Raw genomic sequence first — 25173 nt, 5'->3', positions numbered from 1 at the left:
TACAGAGCTATAAATGTCTTCGATTATGCCATTTTAGGGAACTATTTTTCACTTTATCTTGGATTTAATGAGCAAAATAATTTTGGAAGCAGTGAATAGTGTCAGAAATGAGCAGAAAAAAAATAGCAGAGTACATTATAAGTAGTCAGAAATTGTCTAAGGTTTTTGATACATAACTATTTCGTAATATGTTTCAGTGTCATTCAGAAATACTAGTTGAAATGTTTTTCAGCTACCACCTCCAAAAAAAAAAAGAAAAACGATAGACCAGTTGGTCTGCACATTGTCCATTGTCATGTTTCCAGAAGATTAGGAAAGAAATTTTTATGGGGTTTGTGTATCATCATTGAAGTATCTAAGCGTTTGCAGAGGCATTTTTGGTTTTAGAGTCATATGTAAATAAAAAAATAATAAAGGAAGTTCATTTAACATTCATATCTTTTTTTGAAAGTGAGCTTTATATTCAGCTGTTTAAATGTTTTGTCGAAAAGAAAAGTTTTATCCATAAAAAGAAAAAGTCGAACAATTAACCTCTTACATAAGGGTGAAAAAATTGCTGCAATACATAATCAAAATATGTTAGATGACTGTCATGATACCTTTTTTTGAAAGTGCGCTTTATATTTAGCTATTTAAAATTTTTATTCAAAAAGAGAAAGTCAAACTATAAGACTCTTAGACAGGGTTTGCCAAGTGGGCCCACTTTGAAAAAACCCGCCCGGGTTTTATTGGGTGGGCCCACCTTGAAAAAACCCACTTGGAACGATAAGTGGGTTTTTTCAAAAAAAAAAATTTTTTTTTACTAAAACTTATTGTTTTGCATTTACTTTTATATAATTTATTGTGCAGCATAAATTTGTCAAATAGAGTTACATGATTTATGTGATTAAGTTTTTAATATTAGTAAAGTAAAAGAAACTCGAATCTTCATATAGTTTTATAGTAGGTACTATTGAAAACTTTAAGTGGGTTTTTTCAAAAAGTAATATTTTAATGATATTAAATCAAATAATAATTTAAATAATATAGTCTGAAAAGATCAATTTTTTGAATATAGTTGCATGCTTTATATATTAATAAACAAGTTATTATTATTAATTCATATGTTTAAAAAAATTGAAAAGAAACAATTTTTTTCTTTTTTTACCAAGTGATACATTAACAAATTTAAACAGTTTTATTTTCTGGCTTTAAAAAAAAAAAGAAACTAAAACTTTTTATAAGAGAATTTTTTGAAATTATTTATCTAAAAATGAAATCATTTTCCTAGGGTTAATTCTTTGAAAACAAATGGGACAAGTAACTGATACTCTTTATAATTATACGTAGTTTTAAATTTCACTTTCTATTAATCTTATATAATTATACGTAGTTTTAATTTCACTTTCTATTAATCTTATTATAAAAGCATGTAAGACCATTAAATATTTATTTCAGTTTTTTATTTAACTCAAGTCAGATGAAATTTTAGTTTTTACTGATTATAAATATTTACAGATTATAAATATTTACAGATTATAATTTTATAATAGGTATAATATCCATATGTTTAATAAATATAGTAAATAAATGTGTGTGAGAACAAAAAGATTAATAAACTTGTGTCTTTTATATTACTGCATTTATATTTTAAAATTCTTGAGTTAAAAAATCATGAAACATAATGTACTTAACAATAAAGAAGATTCAAATATGTGATAATGCATTATTTAAACTTAATATAGAATACATATAATCAGGGTTCCCCAAGCGGGCCCACTTTGAAAAAACCCACTTGGTGGTTTTTTTCGCAAATTTTTTTTAAAAATTTGGTTCAAAAAGAAATATTTCCTAATACTATCATTGGACACATCGTTGAAGTTAACAAATATTTTAGAAATGTGCATCAAGCACAAGGATGGGCAAATGAAAAAAACTGCTTGATGACCCAATGACCAAATCATACTATATGGTATTCATATTGCAGGTATTCATATTGGTGGTATTCATATTGCAAGCGCGTAAAAACTTTTGCCAATAATTACCATAAATATGAAGAGATTGTTCTTGAACATCAAAATGAATTTAATAATAATATGTCAAAAATATCAAATAATGTTGGGCTTTACCAATAAACTATCAATTGAGAAAAATAGATATCAATTGTTTCTGAAGCTCTAAAAAATCTTCAATCAGAAAACATTTCAATTTCAGAAGCTGTTGAAATATGAATTAACTTACTATCGTGTGGTGAATTAGAACCCCATAAACATTTTGTTAAAAGATTCAATCAGGCTGTTCAGCCACATCATTTATTAGCATATGCATCCTGGATCCCGAAACAAGGGGACAATTTTTAAATGAGGAGCAGGACCAATTAGCAGAAAACTGTCTTTCTAAGCACCGTCCAGAATTTCTGCCACGTTTTATGGCATTCAAAATTTCCGATCCTGAATACTTTCTAAAATCAATGATGCTTGACACTGTTATTCAACAGTTTTCATCAAAAAATAGTGGAAAATTATAGCAAAAAAACTAAATAAGTAAATAAATAAAATTCCTAGCTTCCACAAAATTTCTGTCAATTCTTTTTTTTTTTTGCAATCAACACCAGCATCCTCTGTCTCTATCGAAAGACTCTTTTCAACTTTCGGTTTGGTGCAGAGTAAACTTCGAAATAGATTAGGAATAGATAAAGTTACAAAACTCATAAAAGTGTATCACCATCTAAGAGAGAAATGTAGACACTTTGAATCTGTTGTATGATAATAATAATAAAGGAAAAAATGGATCTTTTTTTTCAAAGTTAACTCCTAACATCTGCTGACAATTTTTAACTATTTGGAGAAAGTTTATCACAATTAAAAATTAAAATATTACTTTTAAGATTTTTTAAATATTATTTTTAAGATTTCATTTGAATACAATTTATTTTGTTTCTTTTAATCATGTTTAAAAATATTGAAAGCAAACAAAAAAAATTTCTATTAAGTGATACATTAAACAACAATAAACAAATTTAACGTTTTATTTTCTGATTTTAAAAAAATAAGCTATAACTTTTTATCTATGCTTTTTTATAATTTTAAGATCAATTTGTTTTTTGAAACTATAAAGTTAAAATGTATCTAAAAATGCATATATTTATCTAAATATTTGAAAAAAGGGACAAGTAACTGATACTCTTTATAATTATACATAATTTCAATTTCACTTTCCATTAATCATATTGTAAAAACATGGAAGACCATTAAATATTTATTCCAGTTTAATTTTATTACAGGTAAAAGTCAGATGAAATTTTAGTGCTTACTTATACAACACTATTTAATAAATAAAAATATTTTCACAGTAAAATTTATGAGCACTAAATGAAAAAACCCACTTTTCCCCGGGTTTTTTCAAATAAAACCCAATTTTCCCCGGGTTTTTTCAATAAAACCCAGGCGGGTTGGGTTTTTTCAAAAATCCCCGGGTTTTTTCAAACCCTGCTCTTAGATAAGGGGGGGGGGAATTGTTACACTATATATTAAAATATGTTAGATGAAACAACTTTATGAGCTATTTTTCTTTTCCTGAGTTGCTTGCATTTTAACACTCGGTACAATTTTAAAGTATTGGCTAATATTGGTATATAAAAAAAATTTATAAAAATGAATATAAAAAATTAAAAAAAAACCTATGTGCAATGCTCAATACAATAATCGTGAGTGTTTAGATAAATCAGATGATTAATACAGTTATCGAGCCCACTATTAGCAAATATTTTTAGAGAAAAGAAAATATTTTTAGAGTTTCCGGGAAAAATCTTAATTATTTTAAATATATATCAAAGTGAAAAATATGTTAAATATTGTAAAAGTGTATAAATGTTTCTTGTTGTTAACTTAAAATTTACTAAGATCTTGGAAATTAACATTTTGGTCTTTTTTCAAAATAGTCCCAAATTCTTAAAAAAATCATCCAAGATGATGATGTATGATGTTTTGTCAAAATGGAAATTTGATCATTTCCAGGGAGAAGTGCAGGGTGGCCACCCACCTGGAAAACCTTGAAAACCTGGAATTATCAGGGAATTTTTTTTATACTGGAAAAAACCTGGAAATATCAGGGAAATTTGGATAAAAACCTGGAAAAATCAGGGAATTTTAAAGAAAAGCTGGAAATTTTTTCTTTGATCATTTTTTTTAATTTCACCAATTTAAATTATTTACTAATTTTCTTAATTTAAATTATTTCATCCATTATACCCACCTTTTTTTAAATGGAAATGTATCTCCAAACAGTTGAAATATCATCAACTTAGTGATACTTTGCTTGCATCAAAATTTGCTCCATTACAGCTCTGTTAAACTAGAATGCCACATAAAATTCTGCCACGGTTACTAAACGAATGTAGAAACCTTTGACCGCTATGGGACTGTGCGATTTAGGAAGGATTCTGGTGGAGGTAGAAAAAGGGATTAGGAAATTTGCTTCTGTTTTTAAATTCTGTACTTGGGCTGAATCCATTTATGGCTCAAGTTTGTTCCGATGCTTTGGTGGTAATTTTTTTTTCTATTTTGACAAAATGTTTTTGTATTTTTAACTTTATGAAATTCTCCAAATATTTGTTGATTATAATTTAATAATAATAGACTTTATATTGCACCCTTTTTCTGAAAGCTTTTCTACTCCCATACAAAGAAATCTATGAATTATTTTTTTCTCAGCAAACCAACCAATCACATTTTTTTACAATCGCTAACCGCAATGTTTGTCAACAAATCTTTACAATTGTTGCATTAATGATTTTTGATTCAAAATTTTGTACCAAAACATTAAAAATTAAATAAAAAGTCTTGCCAAATTGTCAAAATAAAATATTTTTTTCAAGATGATATGCTAAAAAAATAATATTTTGAATAAAATATTTTATAATACCGACACTTTTCTTGTACACATCCTACTCTTTACAAGAAAAAAGAAACAAAAACCTAAAAATTTTAAGATTTTTAACTGGAAAACTTGGAAAAATCAGGGAAATTTGAAATCTGATTTGAGTGGCCACCCTGAAGTGTTATGCTCTCTTTATTTCCAGATAGGTCTTTGACTCCAAGGCCCCATCCTCTTATTTTCTGATACTCGAACGTGTGGAGGGATACACTAAAAAACTAGATATGATTCCTTATGAAAATTCATATTATGGCAATCTATGTTTATGAGAAGTGTATAATAATTGACAAAAAAATTTTTACTGACTGAGATTGTTGCTTGAGAAGCAATGCAAAAAATTACTTTGGAGGGGTTAGTTATCGGGAGATATTTTAGTACTTTTTTTTTTTTCCTGATTTCTTCAGTTCTATTATAATGTCACCACTGCCTGATGACCCGTCCTCAAACAGAAATTCTATCTGTAAACGTTTTCTGAATCATTGTTTGCAGCAATCATTTAAGTGGCTACAGATTTCAGCAGTTCTGGTAAATCATGCTTTTGTCGTAAGCTGAGTTTGAATTTCGTGAGGAGGACGCTTGTGATGTTGATTTCTGGGAATATGGGTGAATTCATTTGATAAAGTGAGGTGAAGAAGGGATAATTGTTTTAATCGTTCATATGACTCACCAGACATGAATCAGCTTGATATTTTTTATCTTAAATTGGTAAAAGGATATTACTTTTTGGACCCACTGGAACAAAAAAGCGGGGAAGGTCGTGGTCGAGATGGGCTAATTCGGTGGAGTCTGATTTTTTTACAATGACTGAAAAGAATTGGAGATCAAAGATGAATCAGAAGTCATTATGGAGAAATTTTCAGAGGAAGGCATTGGCCCACATTGTGGCTGTCTGGCCAACTAGATGATGATGAGTTAATATCTAACCCTTACAATTTTGTAAGCTTAGTCTTAAAAGCATATGGGTCCAACTGTTTATTATATTTAAACATATTTATAAATTATGTAACCAACATTTCTGATAAGCAAAATAACATTTAGATTCTGACTTTTTTGTAAAAGTTTTTATAAATTTATAATTTTTTTTTTCCATCCATAAACATTCAAGTCACTGTACACACTGATTAAACTGTAGTGAACTTTGATTTATTTATCAAAAATAAAAACTTCTGATTAAAGGCATTAATTTTTATTAAAGAAGTTAATGTTAATAAAAAGTATGAACTGTTTTTATCTAATTCCTCTTTTAATTGTAAGTTTGAATCATAAGAAGTTTTGTTTCTGTGTAAGATAGTGAATTAAAAAAAAAGAAGAAAAAAAATTTTTTGGTCATATTTTATTTATTAAAAACTTAATCCTTTTGTTCTGTAGAATTAATTTTTTACCATCAGACGATTAGATGTTAAGGAAAATGTCCTTAAGTAGTATATTAAGTAAATATTTTTTTTAATTTTTATTAGATTTGTATTCAACAAAATTTTATTTTCCGCAGGCATCTTTTTATAAATAACATGCTTTAGGAAATAAAACTTATTTTCACTTTTACAATTTTTAGTGAAAATGTATTTGCAAGTAATTATTTTGCACTAAAATCTTTTTTTTTTTTAATCTTAATTTTACATTTTAAAGAATATTAAAAAAAATTTATTCTCAAAAAAAAAAAAAATCTCATTGGAATTTTTTTGTCTTATCACATTGTATCAATGGATTAAAAATTATTTCAGTTAGAAACTGTGATTTAGTAGAGCATTTACCGCCCATTTTTGGAGCAGGGTATAGTTGTAAACTGTGGACAGGAGAAATATCTCTTTCCCTTTTAGAAAAAAAATTATTTTTATAAAATATTTTCAAGAATGATAATATACTCAACTCATTTTTATAAAACTTTTCACCAAGTTATGTTATGGAGGATCTTAACCACTGGTATCCATTGAATCTTAATTGTGACACTTTCTTATTTGTGATAAATTTAAATGCATATAATTTTGTATTCCTTCGAATTTAGATACATGATGCTCATTGATGGAGAAAATAAAGTCTATTTTATTGATAGAGATAATTCAGTTTTTAAAGTGGATGGTCTTTGGTTTCCTAAGCGTAAAGAACCACACAAGCATTTAGAGAATACACTTGTAGATGGAGTAAGTTTATTTTACATTTTAATATATATGTTGTTTTAAATGAAAATTTGATTTCTTTTTATTATTTGGATTTACATAGTTTTCTTAGTGCTAGTTCAAAAAGTCACATTTTTGACATCCCATTGCATCAGGTAAACTACCCTTTGATACACTTGTATCTTAATTTTTTTTTTTTTTGCAATGTATTCAATATCTTGTAATGTGTTTAATTTTATATTACTTCTACAAACAATCATGCATTATTTTAAAAAGATGTGGCAAATAATTATTTAATTTTAAAATGAGATTTTGTATTAGTGATCACTATTAATCCACAATGGATTTCATATAGGCATAACATACCTGCCTAGTCTCCTGTTTTTTAATGAAGACTCATGTAATTTACGACTATCAACTGTTTACCGTATATTTCCAAAACTCTCCTTATTTCTTGAAGAAATTTAAAAATTTTTTTTGGGGGGGTGATAAAATATTCACAGGTGGTGCTATTGCCAGTACTGCAGTATGTTGAGTGTTAATAATTTAGGTTGAGCCATGATGGCTCAGGAGATAGAGCATTCGCCTTCCAACGAGGTGTACCGGGTTTGAATTCTGTCGATACGAATTCTGCATCCGGCTTGCACCGAGCGCAGTGCTAACGTAAAATATCTTCAGTGAGAGACAGATCTCGGGTTAGAGTCCCCTTGCTGTCAGGCTGACCTTTGGAGATTTTCGTGGTTCTCCTCTCCATGTAACGCAAATGTTGATTAGTTCCATCAAAAAGTCCTCCACGAAGACAAATTTCTCCCACTACTTAATCCAGGAGTTCCTTTGTCTTCTGGATTGGATACAATGTTACGGAGTTGAACATTAGTACAGTAGAGCATCGTTTATACGACGCCGTAGGGACCACCGAAAAACGTCGTATAAACGATAACGTCGTATAATCGATTTTCATTCCTAAAACTGAAACTAACTCTGTTTTCAGTTTATTTTAATGTTTAACGTGTTGATTTACGTAAATTTCTAAATTAGACAAAGCAAAACAAACAAATAACCAAGAAAGAAAACTGCAATTTGAATGTATGTTACCTTTAATTTTATTTTCTTGCGATTAGTCTCTACAATGCTTTGAATAGCGAGTTGAACTTACTGTTTTCTAGATGCTATTTTAGATTTCTAATCACGGCCAAATCTAATGGCTGAAGCGCACTTGTGCAATTTGCAGAAAAAAAGAGAACTGTTACATTTTCCGAAATAATTAGTATCCGATGGGTGCGCTGGACATTGGTCGATGAATAGCAAAATTTTTAATTTTTGCCTCTTCATAACATTGTCTAGTTTTTTCAGTCATCCAGTGAAAATTACGGTCGTCATCCAAGCATTCTTGTTGGCACCCTATTCTGTATCATTCATGTTGGCAAATTCCGCCCTTTTTTAAAATACGCAAAAAAATAAAAAATTTAATAAACGTGAACAAAATCTAAAAACCGACGTATAACCGATTCTGTGCGTCGTATAAACGATATATTTTTACATTAAAATGAATAGGAATGATTTGGGACCACACTAAAACGTCGTATAAATGTAAACGTCGTATAAGTGATCGTCGTATAAACGATGCTCCACTGTAGTTGTAAACTCAAAATTGTGCAAGCTGTTCAGAAATTGTTTAGGTAATTATAAATAATGGTTTAAAAAAATCTTCTTTAGATTAAGAATTATATACATATTTTTTACCTCACTAAATGTAAGGGCTCATATTATTTCTAATTTTGAATTTCTCTTTTTGACTTACATGACTATGTATGATAAATCAAAACTTTATTCGTAGCCTAAAAAATGTTGCTAGTAAAATCTCCATTATTTTATTTCTCCTGGTATGGAATAACCTGTTTTTGAACATATTGATTCAATTGTATTATGTCTTTTACATATTTTTGACGCCCGATGACTGGTACCACAGGTCCTTGGTTCGATCATCAGGTCAGGCAAGGTGAACTCAGCCTTTCATCCCTTCAGTGGGTCAATGAAATGCCAAGCATGCTTTGGCACTAAACTCTGGGGTTCCGTATTCGGCTGACCACCCAACCATAACATCTGCTCTTGTACCCCAGAGCACAGAGTCACAAAAACTGAGATGGGCACAATAGGCCTTGGCCCTTTATGGGCTGTCACGCTGCTGAGTTTAGTTTTAATAATTGTTTTTCATAAATTGCAGTCAGATTGAGTATTGATCTTAATTTTAATGCTATTTATTCATGTCAATTATAACTTTTTTAAAAATATTTCCTGTAAATGATTTTTATTTTAATCAAAACCAATTACACTTGAAAATAGTTTCATGTTTTAAATTTTGTACACCTAGAAACCTTATTTTATAAATTTTTTTCCCATAGAATTTTTTTAGAGATTTTAGGTCAAATTGGCTGGATTTTTTTTTCACTAATAGAAATTACCTCTTTTAGGTTAATACATTTCTCATTAACCCTTGATTTTGCTAAATAATTTTGGTTACCCAAAATGTTTCTCCCTAATTTCTGAAGAGTTTAACGTGATTTTTTATACATCAAGTCTTTAAGACTATTAAATAATTTTATGAATCTTTTCTTACGACCCTAATAAGAATGAAATCGCCTGACATACTTAAAAGAATCATTCATTCCTGAAAAAGTTGATATGTAGGGTACACAGAAGAGAATAACAGCCCATAACATTTGGAAGCTAATTTAATGAATCCAGAAGAAATTGATCGGTTGCAGTTACAGTAGACAGTATTTGTGTAGTGCATGGAGATTAAAGGAATCAGAAGCATTCAAAAAATTTATAGCTTGGGAGATGTATCAGATGAGGAAGATATGAAACAAAAAAATTTTAGTTAAAAACAAGGGGCACCAACTATTGTAATTTATCCTTAATTGTTATGCTTGCACAGTCAAGATTACTGTTTTATGCTTGAGTTATACACAATATGGTTTTTGAAAATTTCTGTAATATACTGTCTAAAATAAGTTTTTTCCCCCTTGACTGCCACCAATTATGAAATTTTGTTTGCAACTAGACTAATATTTTGTTCTACTCCTTAAACAATTATAAAAACAATAAGAGAAAAAAATCTCATCCTTCCCTTTTTCAAGCTATTTGGAAACTTTAACTTCTCTCCTTATAGAAGATAAATTTGAAATGTTGTGAGTAAAACTTTTTTGTTGTTCAAATGCAAGGTGATAAAAAGACTATTTCTTATTTAACCAATTAGAGCACTAAGTAATCAATTTAATTTCTTAATAAAGTATAAAATTTCAGTGTTGTATAACTTTTTAGTATTTTTATCTAAGTTTTACTTTTTTTATAGTAAATTTATTCACAATTTTATTAATATTATATATCTATTTAGAATTAAGTAGCATATAACAGTTGGGCTGAAAAGTTTGTAGGCTGACACATAGATGGCGCTACTATTATTAAACCCATATGATTTTTAGTTAGTTCTAGCCTTCGAAAGACACGTGTATAAATTTGACAGCTGTCGGACTATTAGTTTGAGAGATATAGTATTTTTAGTGAAGCAACTTTTGTTAGTTTAAAAACAATGGATAATAAGTAATTTTGTGTGTTGATAAAGCATTGCTTTTTAGCAAAAAAAGTACTGTTGAAGCCAGGGCTTGACTTGATAAACATTATTCGGACTCTGCACCAAGAAATCAACCGTTGAGAAGTGGTTTGCTAAGTTAAAACGAGGCGAAATGAACACCGACGACGATGCACGCGCTGGAAGCCCCAAAGAGGCTGTTACCGATGAAAACATCAAAAAAGTCCGCAAAATAATTTTAGATTACAGTAAAGTGAAGTTGATCGAGATATCTGAGACTCTAAAGATATAAAAGGAATGTGTTGGACCTATCGTGAATGAATATTTGGCTATGCGAAAGCTCTATGCAAAGTGGGTGCCGCATGAGCTCACAATCGACCAAAAACAACAACGGATTGGTGATTCTGCGCTGTGTTTGAAGCTGTGTAATCTTAATAAACCCGCATTCAATATGTGACAATGGATGAAACTTGGCTCAATCATTTCTCATTGGAGTCCAATCGACAATCAGCGGAGAGTGAACTGCCCCCGTGATGAACCAACTCCAAAGCGTGGAAAGACGCAACAATCTGCTGGCAAAGTTATGGCATCAGTATTTTGGGATGCACATGGTATAATATCATCGTTTATCTTGAAAAGGGGAAAACCATAAACTCCGACTATTACATAGCATCATTGGAGCGTTTGAAGGACGAAATCGCAGAAAAGCGGCCCCATTTGAAGAAGAATAAAGTGCTATTTCATCAAGACAATGCACCGTGTCGCAAGTCAATGAAAACGATGGCAAAATTATCTGAATTGGGCTTCGAATTGCTTCCGCATCCACCGTATTCTCCAGATCTGGCCCCCAGCGACTTTTTCCTGTTCTCAGACCGCAAGAGAATGCTCACTGTAAAGAAATTTAGTGCCGTTGAAGAAGTAATTGCCGTAAACTGAGACCTATTTTGAGGCTAAAGACATATAGTGCTATAAAAATGGTATCGAAAAATTATATGACCGCTATAACCATTGTATCGCCCTTGAAGGCAACGATATTGGATAATAAAATCAAATTTTATCGAATTTTTTTTCTTTTCTATGTTAGCCTACGAACTTTTCAGCTCACCTGTTGCACCAAATATTGCTCTGATTTGAATTTTGAAAATGCTGACTGTGTATAATTCTGTGCAATTGCACCTCTTATTTCTGATTGTTAGTTTATAAAGTTAACACCTCTGGTATTGGGAGATGTGTTCGAAGTGGAAAATTTGTTTTTTTTTTCTAAGTGTAAAATCAAATGAAGAAGCATTGACATTGTTTAAAGTGACTGTTTTTTGAAGTAAATGCATGTTTTACATCTTGTAAAATGTCAGTATAGCAAAATTTTTAAAAACATTTGATGTTCGATTAAAATACTCGATTGTTGATTTCCCAGTTTCTTGATATCGTGAAATTTTTAGTGTCCCCTAAAGTGTGATATAAAAGTTTTTTTTTTTTGTAATTACCTTTAGTTCATTGTTTAAGGTTGATGACACTTTACCTTCGGCCTGAAGGAAATTTTAAATAGTGTAATGAGTTGATATACTCAAAATGATGATTATATATTTTTCAATTGTTAGGAAATGATAATTGACAAAGTGAATGGAGTAGATGTTCCAAGATACTTAGCCTATGATATTGTAAAGTTTGAGGTCAGTATATCAAACCAATTATTAAATTTCTTATACGCTTCATAAAATTTTTATTTTTTAAGAAATTTAATTTAAGAAACTATCTATTAGTTTCTTCACTTACATTTTTTTAAATTGTTAAATAATTATTTAAAAAGTTGTTTCATTTTAAACATATATTTTTTATTTTTTTTATGGCTATTACTTGTATAATTTATTTGAAATAACTTTTTAAAAATCAAGGGAATTAGTTAATTTAAAAATTGTATTTTCCTTTTTTCCCTTCAATTTATTTATTAGTGATTTCAATTATTATTAGCCCAATTAGTGATTTAACTAAATTTACTATCAATTTATATTTTATGCAAACTTTAGAATTTTTTGAAATTAAATGCTGTTGTTAATGAAATACCCTAATTCAAATAGTTTTTTTCTTTTGTCTACAATTCTAAAAGTTAAATAAGTTATTTGTTTTTAAGGTTTTTCATTTTATCGTTCCTGTCATATTATTAACTTAAATATCAATTTTTACAGTACTTTATTGTTGAAAATCTTATTTTAGAGCAAGTTTTAATGTTTTAAATTTTTATTAAATTAGCATGTCAAATCAATTTTTTCCTCATCATTTTCAGTTTTTATTAGGTAGGTAGATGCCTTTAACAGAACTTAAGCTCATCAAATTTTCGGACAGAGTTACTGAAAACTAAAAAAGTGAAATAATCAACTTGATTCAAGAATTTAAAGTGACTCTAAAAATGTGAAGCATGCACTTTAACATCAAAGGATTTTTAAAGAAAATAGTTTTTATGCTACTCACCTTAGTAATCTTATGTATATATGAAAAAATATAGATAAGGAATGATCCTTTCTCCCTTTTCGCGTACATTTTTATTGAAGATTCACAATTAATAAAACCATACAAAATGGGCATCCTTTTCAAGGTTCTTCTAGTGTTAGATGTCAATGAGATTTAGTTTGAACTGCAAAGACAAGTTGATCCTACATATAAAGAGGAAGTAATTTTGTACGAGCTTTACCGCAATTAAAGAAAAGGTGTCACTATTAAGTTTCTGGATTGAATTCTAATAACTTCTGAAAGTATGAGAATCATAAGCCTTTTTTATATGTTTTGAAGTACCTGATGGAACGCACTTCCCTACTTTGCCCTAAAAGTTTAAAAAACAATTTTTAATGTCCTTTATATTGGATAGTTCCGACGTTATTTAAATGTCTTAAATATTTTTAAACCTTGTTCCTTCAGAAAATTATTCAGTTTTTAAGATGTTATCAGTTTTTAAGATGTAGAAAATTATTCATTATATTTTTCAGACATATCCCTTGCAGATATTTTGTTGGAATTTTGCAAATTTTTTGTTCTCAAGGTCAAAGACATCAAGAGAATGCCATACCAGTGGAGAAATTTTATGTCACAAAGTTTCTTTCACCTGTTTTGCTAATTTAAGATTTAAAGGAAAAATAAAATGAATCAGGGATACATAGATTAAGCCGGAAAGTTTCAGATGCTAAAAAAAAATTTTTTTTTTTTTTTTGAAATATCAGAATGCGAGCAAATTATTGGAATAGAACTTCTCCATTAGCTAATCCTAAATTATCTTCTCATAATTTATTTTCATTTTGACATTTTAAAAATTTCTTTTTAGTAATTGAAACCTCATGGCTTACTCTAGGTTTGTCTGAATTCCCTTTTTTTTATTATATAAATTTTAAATTAGTAACAGAGGTTAAACTGAATTTGCGACGGAACTCCGTGGTATGGAGTCCTTTTAAGAATGCCAGAATTTATAAGCAGGCTTAAAAAGGACTCGAAAAAATATTTCTGAAACTTTTATAGTTTAGTGCAGAAGTGCATCATAGCAGGTGGAGATTACATTAAGTATAATATTTTCAGGTATGCAATTTATGTAATATTTTTGCGAATTAATAGATCAGTCCAGAAAATTAATAGCCACTCTTGTATTTAATGCAAAAATTGAATGTTTTTGAGTAGTTGTTTTTATTTCTTTTAGCATTTCGGCCCAAAAATTGCCTCCATTAAAGCATGTAGAGTTATTTTACTGGTGTATTGTTTTTTCCTACACTACATAATTATAACATTCAGTTCACAATTTGTTAGTATAAACAATGAAAGTTGAATATCTTCTTCAAAATAAAATAATTGAAAATAAATTATTGTTTCTTATATTTTATTGCTTTCCTTAGCATTAAAAAATTGTTTTTGCTAGATTATTTATTTATTAATTTACATATGTTTTTTTTCTTCCCTTTCTGTATAGCATCTAAAATTAAAAAAATTTTTCTTCATTTAAAATTTTAATTTAGAGTTTTTTTTTTAAAATAATTTTTAGAATGTAGATGTTGGTAAGACTGATTTTGATCGCAGACTACTTTGTATCAACAAAGAAATTGTGAGCACTCGAACTGCTGCATTTCAAGAAGGCAGACTGGATCGCACGAAAGAGCCTTTTAGCGTTAGAGCAAAACAGTTTTGGGATGTCACTATGGCAAGACAGGTTAGGATTCATCATTTGTTATTGTGTTAAGTGTTAATTTCGTTTTAAATTTATCTTCTTGAAGTGATTGCTAAATCTTTTTAAGTTTTCATTATCTATTTGTATTGAGTTAATATGAACCTGGGTCAGTTAATCGTATTTCAGTCATAAACATATTTTCTTGAATCTTGAATCCATATTGAAAATTGTAATAAATAAGCTAATTGTTATTGTTGATCATAAGACATTTTAAATCTGCATGTAATTAGATGCCTGGCAAATGTGAGGACCATGGTAATTTATTTTATGGTGGTCCTAGTAATTGTTTATTGCAAGCACTTTAGTATAACGAGCTTTTTTTTTTCTTTCTTTATGGTCTCGTACACTATAGCTGAATTATTACAGTTTATTAAAATTAAGAGAAGATTTTAAAAAATATATATATTTTGGAATACGATTCTTTCATGTCTTCCTAAAAATGTGCCAAAAAGTGAAATTAATTGGTCTAAACTTTTGACACTTCTCCCATCCTTATTTTATACTATATAACTTTATCTTATATTATATTAACTATAAATATTATATTATTTTCTTGATTGAATCTGGTATTTATAGCTTTTAGGAGAAAAGTTTAGCAGAGAAATGTCGCATGAAGTCGATGGGCTTATATTTCAACCACTTCTAGACGTAAGTTTTTCTCTGTCGATTTATAATTTTTTTTTTTTGCATTCTTATGGCGTGTATTTTGCATTGTTAAAATTTGCATGACTTTTTTATGTGATTGTATTAGCTCTCAATCCAGAAGAGCTCTATTAATATGGAAAAAACATGAAGAAATATAGTTTTATGAAATGTATTGGTCTTGTGTTCATATGTAGCAGCATTTATCAAGTGAATCAGCTGCACTATCTTTAACAATCCAAATTTGTCTCAGAGTCAGACAGATATTATTGTTGTAAAAATTCAGATAAATCTAATAAACATGTAGCAAAATTTGCAAATATAGAGTATTTATACATAAAAATGTTTAGTTTAAGTTTAGGCATGTTTTAAGAAAGGAGTCCCAACAATTTTGCACCATTTGTTTGTTTGCCTCTTAAAATAAAAGGAAAACAAAGATGGAAAATAATCTGCAGTTGCTGTAATAATAAGCTACCATGATGGAGGGTTTCTGCAACTGAGTATTTAAAACTAAACTCAGTGGTTCGACAGCCCGTAGAGGGCCCATCTCAGTTTCTTTACTTTTGAGCGCTATTGTGCAAGAGTAGATGTTCTGGTTAGGTGGTTAGCCCAACGCTTAGTTTCCGAGTTTGTTTAGTTTCTGAGCATGCTCTGTACACATTTTATCGACTCACTGAAGGGATGAAAGACCTTAAGCCTCTCGAGAATCCAAGCAAGGACCTGTGCAATGACAGTGCAAAGCTCTACCATCCACTCAACCATTGGGTATTACTAAGTATATTACTAAAAATAATTTTTTTAAAAAATATTTCTTTTAATTAATATTTGTAGTTCAGAATATTTATTTTCTAAATATATCTGCACTACTTTATGTATAAAACATCATTTTAAATGGTGAGAAAAATTTTAAACTATTCTCTCACACAATTGCATCTCCTTTAAGTAACTTAGTGCCACCTAAAAATCAACACAAAACCTTACTCTGTCTCATAATTACTTTTCTTGTTTTAGAAATCTACTCCTGAAATTTTAAAATATCTTATTTTTGCTTTCCAGTGTCTAAAATATTAATAAAAACTAATTAAAACCATCTGAGTGCAGCATTTGCAATCAAAATGCAATATGTTTGCAGTACTTGTTTCTACTCATACTCTTTTCAAGTCAATACAGTTGCATTTGTATTCATAAATGTTTAAAAATTTAACTGTCATATGATAAATATTTTAACCTGCATAACCATAATATAATTATCCGAAACATATAATGAACAGAATAGTACCATCTCTCAAGAAAATTGGTAGTGATGTTAAAAAATAAGCGACAAAACTGGAAAATGTGGAATTAACTCTCGATACCTTTAAAATGAAAAAGCATTAATAATTCTAAATTTTCAAAGTTAAGAAAAAAGTAACTTTTTTATAGCTGAAGTGCATCCTATTAGCATTAAATCTTCTATTGAAGTGAAAATGTTTATTTTTCTTAACATTTTGGTTGGTTTAATTTTTAGATCTTTCTAATAATTTTATTAATCCGAATAACCAACTGAGCATTTCACGTTTGAGTAAGTTTATATAGAAATTTCTCTTCAGTACGCAATTCTCAGCAATAATGGAAAAGTAATTTTTATTTTAGCAAAAGGAAAAAAAAAACAAAAAGCATAGGTGTTGCAAACACTCTTTTCACCTTGTTAAAGGTGCTGCATTATACAGTTATTTCAAATAATTTTTACTGCTCATTAAAGTAGCATAAATAATGAATGTTTACTATCTTAAATGAATCTAAGAGAAAAAAATTTTTTTGTATACATGAGTTTTTGTAACAGGAAAAAAACAGTAATAAAGAGAAAAAAAGGTAATTTTTTTAGAAAAAGGAAAAGAGATTTGTTTGTTAAAAATATCCGGAAAACAGATGTTTCTTGAAAACGAACATCCGATTATGGAACTTTGTTACTGTATTAAAAAAACTTCAGATACCCAAAACATCAGACTTTTTGGGCAAGTGAATATTAATAGAAGGAAAAAAAACATTGCACAATGAGTTACAGCTAATTTTTTAGTAGATTATATTGTGAAGCATTGTTCATTAATTTATATTACAGGTTAAATAATGAGTTATTATATTTTAATTATGTAGAATATAGTATATAAAGAGGAGTAAATAAGCTAGTATTATATTTCAGCTATATGGTAATTTATTTTTTAAAAAATTTCCATAAAAGCATTACAAAAAAAATGCATTTTAAGTTAGTATAAACTTTAAATAAATATGTGCATCATACATGATAAGCACATTTGAATGTACTTTACATTCAAATATAAGTAACTTAATTTTTGTAATTTGAATGAATTTCAGTGTAACCTTCAAAAAGATTTTTTTTTGTTTGTCACTGTATGTTTTTTAGTTGCCATTATTTTAGTTCATTTTATGCATGACAATGTACTTCAATGTATTAAAAAAAAATTTCCTTTTAATTTAAGAAAATGATGCGTAACTAACACTGCCAACTTAGTTCTTCATATTTCCTAGACCACAACTAACAAAATGATTTGTAATTCTGTATTATGTATTGTTATCTGTCGTTGTAATTGTTATTAAATTTTTCAGCCTTATACTTGTGGTCGATGTCCTGACGTTTTAAAATGGAAACCATCCAACCTAAACAGTGTAGATTTCAAACTAATAATTCAAACTCGTACTGGCTTAGGGTAAGATAATATATCATGCATTTGTATTTGATACTATATGGTATTACAATGTAATATATTTTTTGAAATGATGATTTTGAATAATTTTCTTAATTTAATTGTTAATTAATTTTTTTTAAATTGCTAATTAATTTTCTTAATTTAATTCCAATATTTTGAGAAAAGTTGTAAACTGAATCAGTGACTTACTATCCAAAGGAAAATAATTTTTCTTTCATATTTTTTTATTAATATTTAAGACAGCTAAATTCAGAAGCTTTGTTGGTTGTGCATACTTGAACATAAGAAAAAAAAAAGTAGTTTTAACTTTTAAGCTAAGGACTACTATTGTGTTAATATATTCATTTATGTAACTGTATTTTGTTAAAATAAATAAATAAAAGTAACAAAAATAAGTATCAATATTTTATTTTTAATATAAGAATCATAAATAAGGCTGGGATGATTGTATTTCGGGTTTTTCGTATCATCTCTCCAGGTCTAGAAACTGTGCTTTCACGTTTCTCAAGACCATTGATTAACGAACTTCCGCGAATCAAAACTTATAATCCAATGAAATTTTTTCTACAATCTAAAATTTAAAGTAAGAATTAAGCTCTAAAATTTAAATTTGGGAACATTCGCTAATTTATCGAGATGGTTTCTTACACATAACTCATCTGGATTTTTTTTTTCTTCAAAAATGCATTATAGCAATCTTCATAAATCTAATATCGAGATTCATATTCACACGATTTTAAAATCCAATATCGTGATTCTTGTAAGAACTAAGTTTTTTCTTAAATTAGTTACTATAAAAATGTGATATTTTTTATTGGTAGGTAGTTGAAGAAATTATGTTAAATGTGAATGGTATATAAATTGATATCTTGTTATCGAGTTTTTGTGCATTTAAATTTTCTGGGTTTTCACTTTGTTTCAATCACCCCTGATAAAATTTTTATCTATGATTTCATAGTTTCCTTATCTCATTATTTTATCTGTTACAGACTTCTGCCTACAAAAGTTGGTTACTTATATGTAGGAGGTAAAAATGAACCATTTGCTGAAATTAAGGTAGGAATCTTATCATTATTTTTTACCTCTGGTTTCTTTTTTAATATAAACTGTAGATTAAAAAGATGTATTTTTTCCTTTTTTATTCTAACTCATTCTTATTACTAAATTTTAAATTCTTCATATTTCTACTACTTAATCACATCAGAAAATTTTTTATTAATTAGATGCATCATTGATACTGCTAATAATAGATTTATGAATTATTTTTATTGAACCCTGTGTAAGGCAAAAAAAAAAATTAATTCAAAACTTGAGTCGAGAGCCACATATGAATTGTTTTTGTATGCACATCCCAAATGAAGCTAGCTGCTTTATCTTAATGTTTTGTTTTTTTTTAAATTTTTTAAGTGGTTTATTAAAATTTTCATAGTTAAAAAGATAATTTTATTGCTTTATATTAATGTTAGAAATAAGTAGGGCACTTTTACTGCACCTGATAAATAATAAATTTAATACATTACTAGACTTATTTTAGGAACTGAGCAAATTCAATTATTTATTTGTTGCATAAAATTTTCATATTTGGCAGATATGTCATAAGACTACATGAGTTAAAGGTTTTTAACAGCTTTATGTAATCTTTAAATCTGATCTGTCCAAATTAATTAAGTAAACTTATACAAGTAATTCTTTTAACATAGCAATATTTTTTTAACCAGTCAAGTTTTTGTTGCAATCTATTATTCGTTTTACTATTAATTTATAAAGTCTACTATTAATTTGCCTGCTTAAGAAATTGTCATTAAAAAAAAATGTTCCTCAAGATTATTTTTGCTTTGATTTTTTAACATTTATTTTAATATTTAAAATGTATGAAATGTACAAATATTTTATTGACTGTATAAATTAGTATTTTAATGTACAAATGACCAGAATAATTTATGTCAAAGTTACTATTTTCGTTTGTGTCGCGATCTCTTGGAACTTAATTTTTATTATTTAATTATATGAAGATTGTCTAAACATAGAGTAGAAGATCTTTATAACACTAACCACCTTGAAATGCAAAGTTTTTTGTTTTTTAATAGAACATCTCTTAACTCACCTATTGAATATGTCAACAATATTAGTCTGGAATATCAGTCTTAAAATGCTATGAAATAGTTTTTAAATACAAATACTTAAAACATATGCTGTTAAGTATTTATTATTTGCAAAAAAAAAAAAAAAAAATTGAAATTTTCCAGAGTATTAAAACTAATAACAAACAAATGTATCAATTTTGGTTTGATTAGCTTTTGAAATTGTAACTTACAAAAAGCATGCGAAAAGTTTAGAGTTCTTGCTTAGTTACCGGAACAGTAATTTTCACTGTTTACATTTGGCTCATGAAGAATTGTGTTTTATATAATTTCATTATATAGATCTTCCATTGTATTAAAAATATATTAAAAGTACAAATTATTTATTAAATGTATAAATTAGTATTTATATGCGCAAATAATAAAAAATATTTTTGTGCCCAAGTTACTATTTTTGTATTTGTTCCGATCTTTCCAGGTGCATTGAACTTATAATTTAGTCCTGCGGTGCAGATTGTATAAATCAGGGGTGATAGTGACACAAAGGGAAAAACCCCTGAAAATTTTATGCGTAAAAATTTTATATCAATCTACATAATTTTTTAAACTGAGATTTATGATTAAATTAACTACCAAGGAATTTAGAATGCGTGAATACAAATCACGAGAATGGATTTTAAACTTGCGTGAATACAAATCGTGAAATAGGATTTTAAAAACCCATGAATATAAATGACCTTATTGATTTTAAAAACACGTAAATACAAGCTGCGACATTTGTTTTTTGAATCACGTGAATGAAAATAGTGATGTACGATCTTTAAATTGTGTAACTTTAAAATCAGGTATATACTAAACTTGTGTGAATGAGAGTCGCGATATCAGCAGATTCCGGTGCAGTTCCAAATATCCAAAACGGCGATAATCTGTCAAACCAAAGGAATCAAATCGGTGGATCTCCGCCAATTGGTGAAAGAATCATATATGCGCAAGTGTCTCGTTAATGGGATTTAGCGTTTGGGATTCTTTTCATAATTTAAATTTCAGATTGCGGAATTGTGTAAAGAATTTCTTTGGATTATAAGCTTTTAATTCGGGAAATTCCATGCATCTGAATATTATTGGTTCGTAAATCACATAGTTTATTTTACTCGGATTACAATCACCCCTGATAAATATAGCAATAAAATTCTGTTATTTATGACACAACTTATGATATGTTTAGGTTACAAAGGCACTGAAAAACATGGACAAAAAAATTATTGAATGTAAATATGAAAACAATCAGTGGGTGTTTATGAGAGAAAGAACTGATAAGTCTTTTCCTAATGGCTTCAATACAGCAATAGGTAAGTACTCTCAAAAATATTTGTTATGTTCACTTAAATATAGTTATTGTCCAGCCATCACGAGATGAGCTATCACTTAGTCTAAACAAGAAGAGAGTGTCCTCAATCATTTAGATTTTTTTTTAAAAATCTGCTTGTTTATTGTTACATTTAGATTTTTTCAAAATAAGTATACACATATAATTGTTATACTCACTAAAGCATGCAGTTTAAAAATAAAATTTGAATTCTCGTCCGATTGCTGCTAATTAAACCACTGTAACATGCAACTTAGTGAAGTGAGAGGGCCAAATCTCATATGACACCAGTAATGGTGAATGAAATGAAGAAGAATTTGATGTGAGAGGACGTAATTCTCAGATGTCATAAAAATTCATTGTCATCCAGAGTTTTAATTGAAAGGTGTGGAAACTCAATTTGGAGGATGATTTTTATGAGTGTTATTTGATTTGTTATTTAAATCCTAAAAAAATGTATTATTATTTTCCCCCCAGGTGTTTGTGAAAGCATAAGAAATCCTGTAACAAAAGAAATGCTATTTGAAACTATTGATGTGTATCGCTGGAGGCCTCCTCCTACTAAATAATTCAGCTGATAATGTGTATATATAGCATGCTTTATAAATAAAAGAGGTAAATGCTTCCATGAAAAAGGATATTCAACCTATATTCTAAATATTAAATTGTTTTTTTTTTTTTTTAAATTATAATTCATAAACACTTATAATTTTTATAAAATATAATATCACTGATTTTGAGGCTTTCTTTGAAACGTAGAATTATTAGAAAAATGTGTTAAACGATCATATAATTGATTTATTTATATGTATATAAAATTATCATTTTTTTCTATACTTTTGAAAATTATCCAAACTCAGTGAATTATTTTTACTTTATCTATGACTCATTTTTGTCTTATTAACATCAAGTAAAAATTTGAGAATTACATTGCTTTTAGTGAGTGCAGTTTCACGGGGCATAATTTTTCATAGTGCCCTCGAGGCTTAATGTCCCTTATTATATATGCAGAGCGTAGAGATTTAAGTTATATTGCAGAGTAAAGAGACTTGGAAATCTGACATTGAGACATCGTTAGAGAGGTGCTAAAAATATACACATCATGCAATAACTCAGTTCATATCTTTTTAAAAAAATAAAAACTGAAAATTTGATTGAGTGATAAAAACATGCTCATTTTCAAAATTTTTCTTATTGCAGAATTTAAATTTTGATTTTACTGTAACATATAAATACTGATGTAAAAATTTTATTCTTCGATTGAGACAGTATTACAATTTAACAAACTACATACTAATTAAGTTTTCCTGTGCATTTGATTTAAAGGTTCACTTTTGATATGCTAAATGTAGCATTTTAAATTGGAAAACAAAAATTTGTATTTTCATGTTTATGAATGTTGGAATTTAACAGCAAAAAATTTTTTTTTGAAAATAAGTTATTACCTCTAATAATTTTACTATACAATATTTTTTTGCTAATGGCATTAGCAAAACATTTGTAACGACCTCCCGGAAACCTGAAAATTACAATGACTTGAAAAATTAAGGAAATGAAATTGAATAAAGCAGGTGTTTGTAATCCAGTTTTAAAGTTCACTAACAGGGCGATGTTAATTAGGAAAACTATGAAATATTGTTTTCAAAATAATAACTTTTTACATCGACAACATTGCACCATTAGAAGACACGAATTAACAGCAGTGTTTACAACTATTTAAGTTATATGGTCTGACTGCAGCAAAAATGCTTTTTAATTTTTGCAGTTCCATTTGTTTACGAATTTGCAAGTAATTTCTGATCTTGATGAGAATAAATAATCTTATTTCTTAAACAGAATGCAGCAAATTGTTCATTTCTGTACCTTCCATTTTTCTTTAATAGATTTTTCAATCTGTGTATAATTTTTCGGCAGAAACCTGTTGCTACCTACTTTGTTTTAAAGATGTAACGAATTCATTGTGTACTGAAGTTACGTTGGCTTTGAAATTGATGTGTTGCTCACCATTTATATGCAAAAAAAGCTGCAAGGTTTTTATTATTCTATAAACAGAGGGATCTCACTATTTAATAATTAGGCCCTGAAAAACATGTCACAGGAAAATCTGAATTTATAAAAACATAGCTAAAAAATTGTGTGGTTTGAACTTAAATGTTTTTTTAAAAAATTTATATCCTTTCTCACTTGTGTGTCATGTTTTCTAGAGGAATGTTTTTTTTTTTTTCCCCTTTGTGGAAAGCACATATGCTAAACAATTTATGACTCCTCATTTAGGAAAGTTTTGTAAGGGTAGTTATTGTTATCCTTCTGATTATTATAGATTTTCATAACGAGTATATTCAGATGGCACAAAGTATAATTGGGTTATAAACATTGTTAAAATATTTTTCTGTGTTATTTATTTTACCATTGTTAGCATTTTGATTCGTTGAATAATAGAAATGAGCGTATAAAATGTTATTCCATTGATTTGATGTTATTGTACATAAATGAAGTATGGTTGTAAAGTATTCTACACTCTCATTTAATTTTTCATTTTGTCATGTTTTAAAAATGTATTTTAAATAAAAAGCTGTTTTTTAGATGTTTCACTTGTTTTTATTCAAATTTTTGGTTAACACTGAGTTTTCTTTTTAAATAATTTATATTTTTCCACATTTTGATCTTTTTGGCCGGCCGCCCACTGAAGAAGCGGGAGGGAGGTGAAAAACCCCCAGTTTGACTCTCGCCTCTCCACCAAACGGGTTTTTAGGGGGTGAGCTGAAAAATGACTGCACATTGAGGAAGTGTCCGCCTCCTCCTCAACGAAGGCATTGATTCCGCAGATATTTGTGTAAACTGGAGTCAAAAGATGTTTTTTTGCTAGCAATATATATATATGCATGCTTAGCGATATAGAAAATATATTAACAAAGTCTAAATTAACTGGAGAAAAAGGTTTTTTTCATTCTCAGATGACGAAAAGCTATTTTAATTAATTAAATTGAAATGTTTAAAAAAAATTCTGAACAATTTTAGGAAGAAAATCACTTTTAAAAATGAGAAAATGAACAGCTTTTCTTTTTTTCCTTTAAAAAAAAAAAGAACGGTTTATTTATTCTTGAAACTGATTGCTAATTTCTTAACAGTTCTCATTTCTTAACAGTTTTTTAAGAATGATTCTTGGTGTACAGAATTGTTCTTCAAAGTTTGTGTTCCATGTAATTTAATTTACTGTGAAAATTGCACATTATAATTAGCAATACTAATGGAAAAGTCTTCATAGATATTATTAACCAAATACTATAATTTAAAAATATTTTTAAAAAACTTCATCAAAAAATAACTTTAGAAGTGAAAAAGAGCGTCTTTTTAATAATGTGATTAATCAGCTTTGAAAAATAATTTTTGATAGCATAATTTATGCCTGTAATATTAATGAAGAACAATTTTGTGCACTTAAAATTGTTCAATGAGCATTTTTTAAAGTTTTTATTCAGTATACTACAAGTTTATTTTTATTTGCTAAATAATATTTATTTTTATTTGCTAAATAATGCTTATTTTTTATTCTCTAGAATA

At 28.1% G+C, this 25173-nt stretch overlaps 1 protein-coding gene across 2 annotated transcripts in view; it reads left to right on the top strand.

Annotated features, from left to right (window-relative positions):
- The window catches only part of mRNA-cap (RNA guanylyltransferase and 5'-phosphatase mRNA capping enzyme), a 46172-nt gene extending 21976 nt beyond the window's left edge, over positions 1 to 24196 (top strand). For both annotated transcript variants that reach the window (XM_016056664.4, XM_071179047.2), the window contains 8 exons: positions 6917 to 7052; positions 12219 to 12290; positions 14636 to 14800; positions 15395 to 15466; positions 18065 to 18165; positions 19155 to 19221; positions 21472 to 21595; positions 22090 to 24196. In XM_016056664.4, the coding sequence (XP_015912150.1) occupies positions 6917 to 7052; positions 12219 to 12290; positions 14636 to 14800; positions 15395 to 15466; positions 18065 to 18165; positions 19155 to 19221; positions 21472 to 21595; positions 22090 to 22181 (829 nt within the window). In that variant the 3' untranslated portion in view covers positions 22182 to 24196. The remainder of the gene's footprint in view (positions 1 to 6916; positions 7053 to 12218; positions 12291 to 14635; positions 14801 to 15394; positions 15467 to 18064; positions 18166 to 19154; positions 19222 to 21471; positions 21596 to 22089) is intronic.
- The last annotated feature ends 977 nt before the right edge of the window (positions 24197 to 25173 follow it).

Source organism: Parasteatoda tepidariorum, chromosome 6 (assembly GCF_982258835.1).
Source record: "Parasteatoda tepidariorum strain Cologne lab strain chromosome 6, Ptep-v5.0, whole genome shotgun sequence".
Taxonomy (NCBI): domain Eukaryota; kingdom Metazoa; phylum Arthropoda; class Arachnida; order Araneae; family Theridiidae; genus Parasteatoda; species Parasteatoda tepidariorum.
This window is presented reverse-complemented; position numbering and strand designations above follow the sequence as displayed.